Here is a 1,353-nt window from a genome sequence, read left to right as displayed (position 1 = left end):
TTATTTTTGAGACGGAGTTTCGCTCCTTTTGCCCAGGCTGGAGTGCAATGGCTCGATCTCAGCTCACTGCAACCTCCGCCTCCCGAGTTCACGTGATTCTCCTGCCTCAGCCTCCCGAGTAGCTGGGATTACAGGCACATGCCACTATGCCTGGCTAATTTTGTATTTTTAGTAGAGACAGGGTTTTACCATGTTGGCCAGGCTGGTCTTGAACTCCAGACCTCAGGACATCTGCCCACCTGGGCCTCAAAAAGTGCTGGGATTACAGGTGTGAGCCACCGCGCCTCGCCCAGGATTAACATTACAAACAGCACGGCGATTTTGTTTGGTTTGACCACTCTGACAAACACCTTAAAAAGAGAATAAATCTGACTTACATTCTGAGCCACCAGAGTAGCCATGTAGCCGCTGCCCCATGGAACTCCCCTATCCTGCTTCCACCACTGTTTGCTCAAGCAGCAGCACTCACTAGTCCCATCCCCAGGAAGCAGTGTGCTTTTCTAGAAGCCAGGAACACTTCAGTGAGCAAAAGGTTCTATAAGTCACACTTACGTAGGAAGAATAGAGTTCCCCGGTCTCTGTAATTTCACCCGCCATTTCCAAAAGTGAGGAAGGGCTGGCAGCCGAGGTTCCTTAGGTGCAGGGGCGGCGGCTGCTGCAGCTCCTTAAAACAAAAGAGCGGAGTTCACCTGTCGGATGGACTGAGATAGGGGTGGGAGGAGGCTTGTAGACTTCCCCCACCACCTCTGGTTCTTTTATCACAGACACTTAGGGCCTCAGTATCTGTCACAAGACTCAACCCCGAGGGAGGGGTCACCCCGGATGACAGATATCTGGACGATTTCTTCTAACTTTTCCCTTGCTGTGCATGGCACTGCTCTGTGCCCAGCACGGATGTTTTCAATGCTGCTCGGAGTGCAAGTGATTGAAGGGGCCTCTAAAGCCACTAAGTCTCACTCACCACAAGAGCCCCCTTTCCACGCTCTGGGGAGGTTATCCCCATTTAATTCCAGGAACCAGGAGCTCAGTACCACACAGGGGAGCCCAAGGAACTGTCTGCCGCCTCTGCCTAGGGCAGGGAGCTGGGGGCTTTCCTACATTACCCCTCCAACCCCACTCAAGGCCCTAAGGCCTTCTTTTCTTAACGGGGCCTCCACTCCCTTGCCCAACCTACTCTCTTAGGGTTCCCCACCCTCAAAGCTCCCTCTTTTCTCAAGAGCCCCACTCCCAGCCTCTCCCTCTCTCTGCCTCCTGGAGGAGTCCCGAGTCTGATGCAGCCCCGCCCCGCCCCAACCTATCCCATCCCGTGCAGTCCTCTCTCGCCCGTCCCGACCCGACCCGACCCGACCCGAC

The 1,353-nt window shown here is 54.8% G+C and overlaps 2 protein-coding genes across 15 annotated transcripts in view; one reads left to right on the top strand and one right to left on the bottom strand.

Moving 5' to 3' along the window:
* TMEM104 (transmembrane protein 104) overlaps positions 1 to 666 on the bottom strand; it is a 69,824-nt gene extending 69,158 nt beyond the window's left edge. The window contains exon 1 of the mRNA XM_011974393.1: positions 553 to 666. Within this exon, the coding sequence (XP_011829783.1) occupies positions 553 to 597 (45 nt within the window). The 5' untranslated portion in view covers positions 598 to 666. The remainder of the gene's footprint in view (positions 1 to 552) is intronic.
* NAT9 (N-acetyltransferase 9 (GCN5-related, putative)) overlaps positions 1 to 1,353 on the top strand; it is a 13,639-nt gene that overhangs the window by 6,052 nt on the left and 6,234 nt on the right. The gene's annotated exons all lie outside the window — the stretch shown is intronic.

Source organism: Mandrillus leucophaeus, unplaced genomic scaffold (assembly GCF_000951045.1).
Source record: "Mandrillus leucophaeus isolate KB7577 unplaced genomic scaffold, Mleu.le_1.0 Scaffold1, whole genome shotgun sequence".
NCBI classification, from domain to species: Eukaryota; Metazoa; Chordata; class Mammalia; order Primates; family Cercopithecidae; genus Mandrillus; species Mandrillus leucophaeus.
Note: the sequence above shows the minus strand (reverse complement) of the source record. Positions and strands in the feature narration are given on the sequence as shown.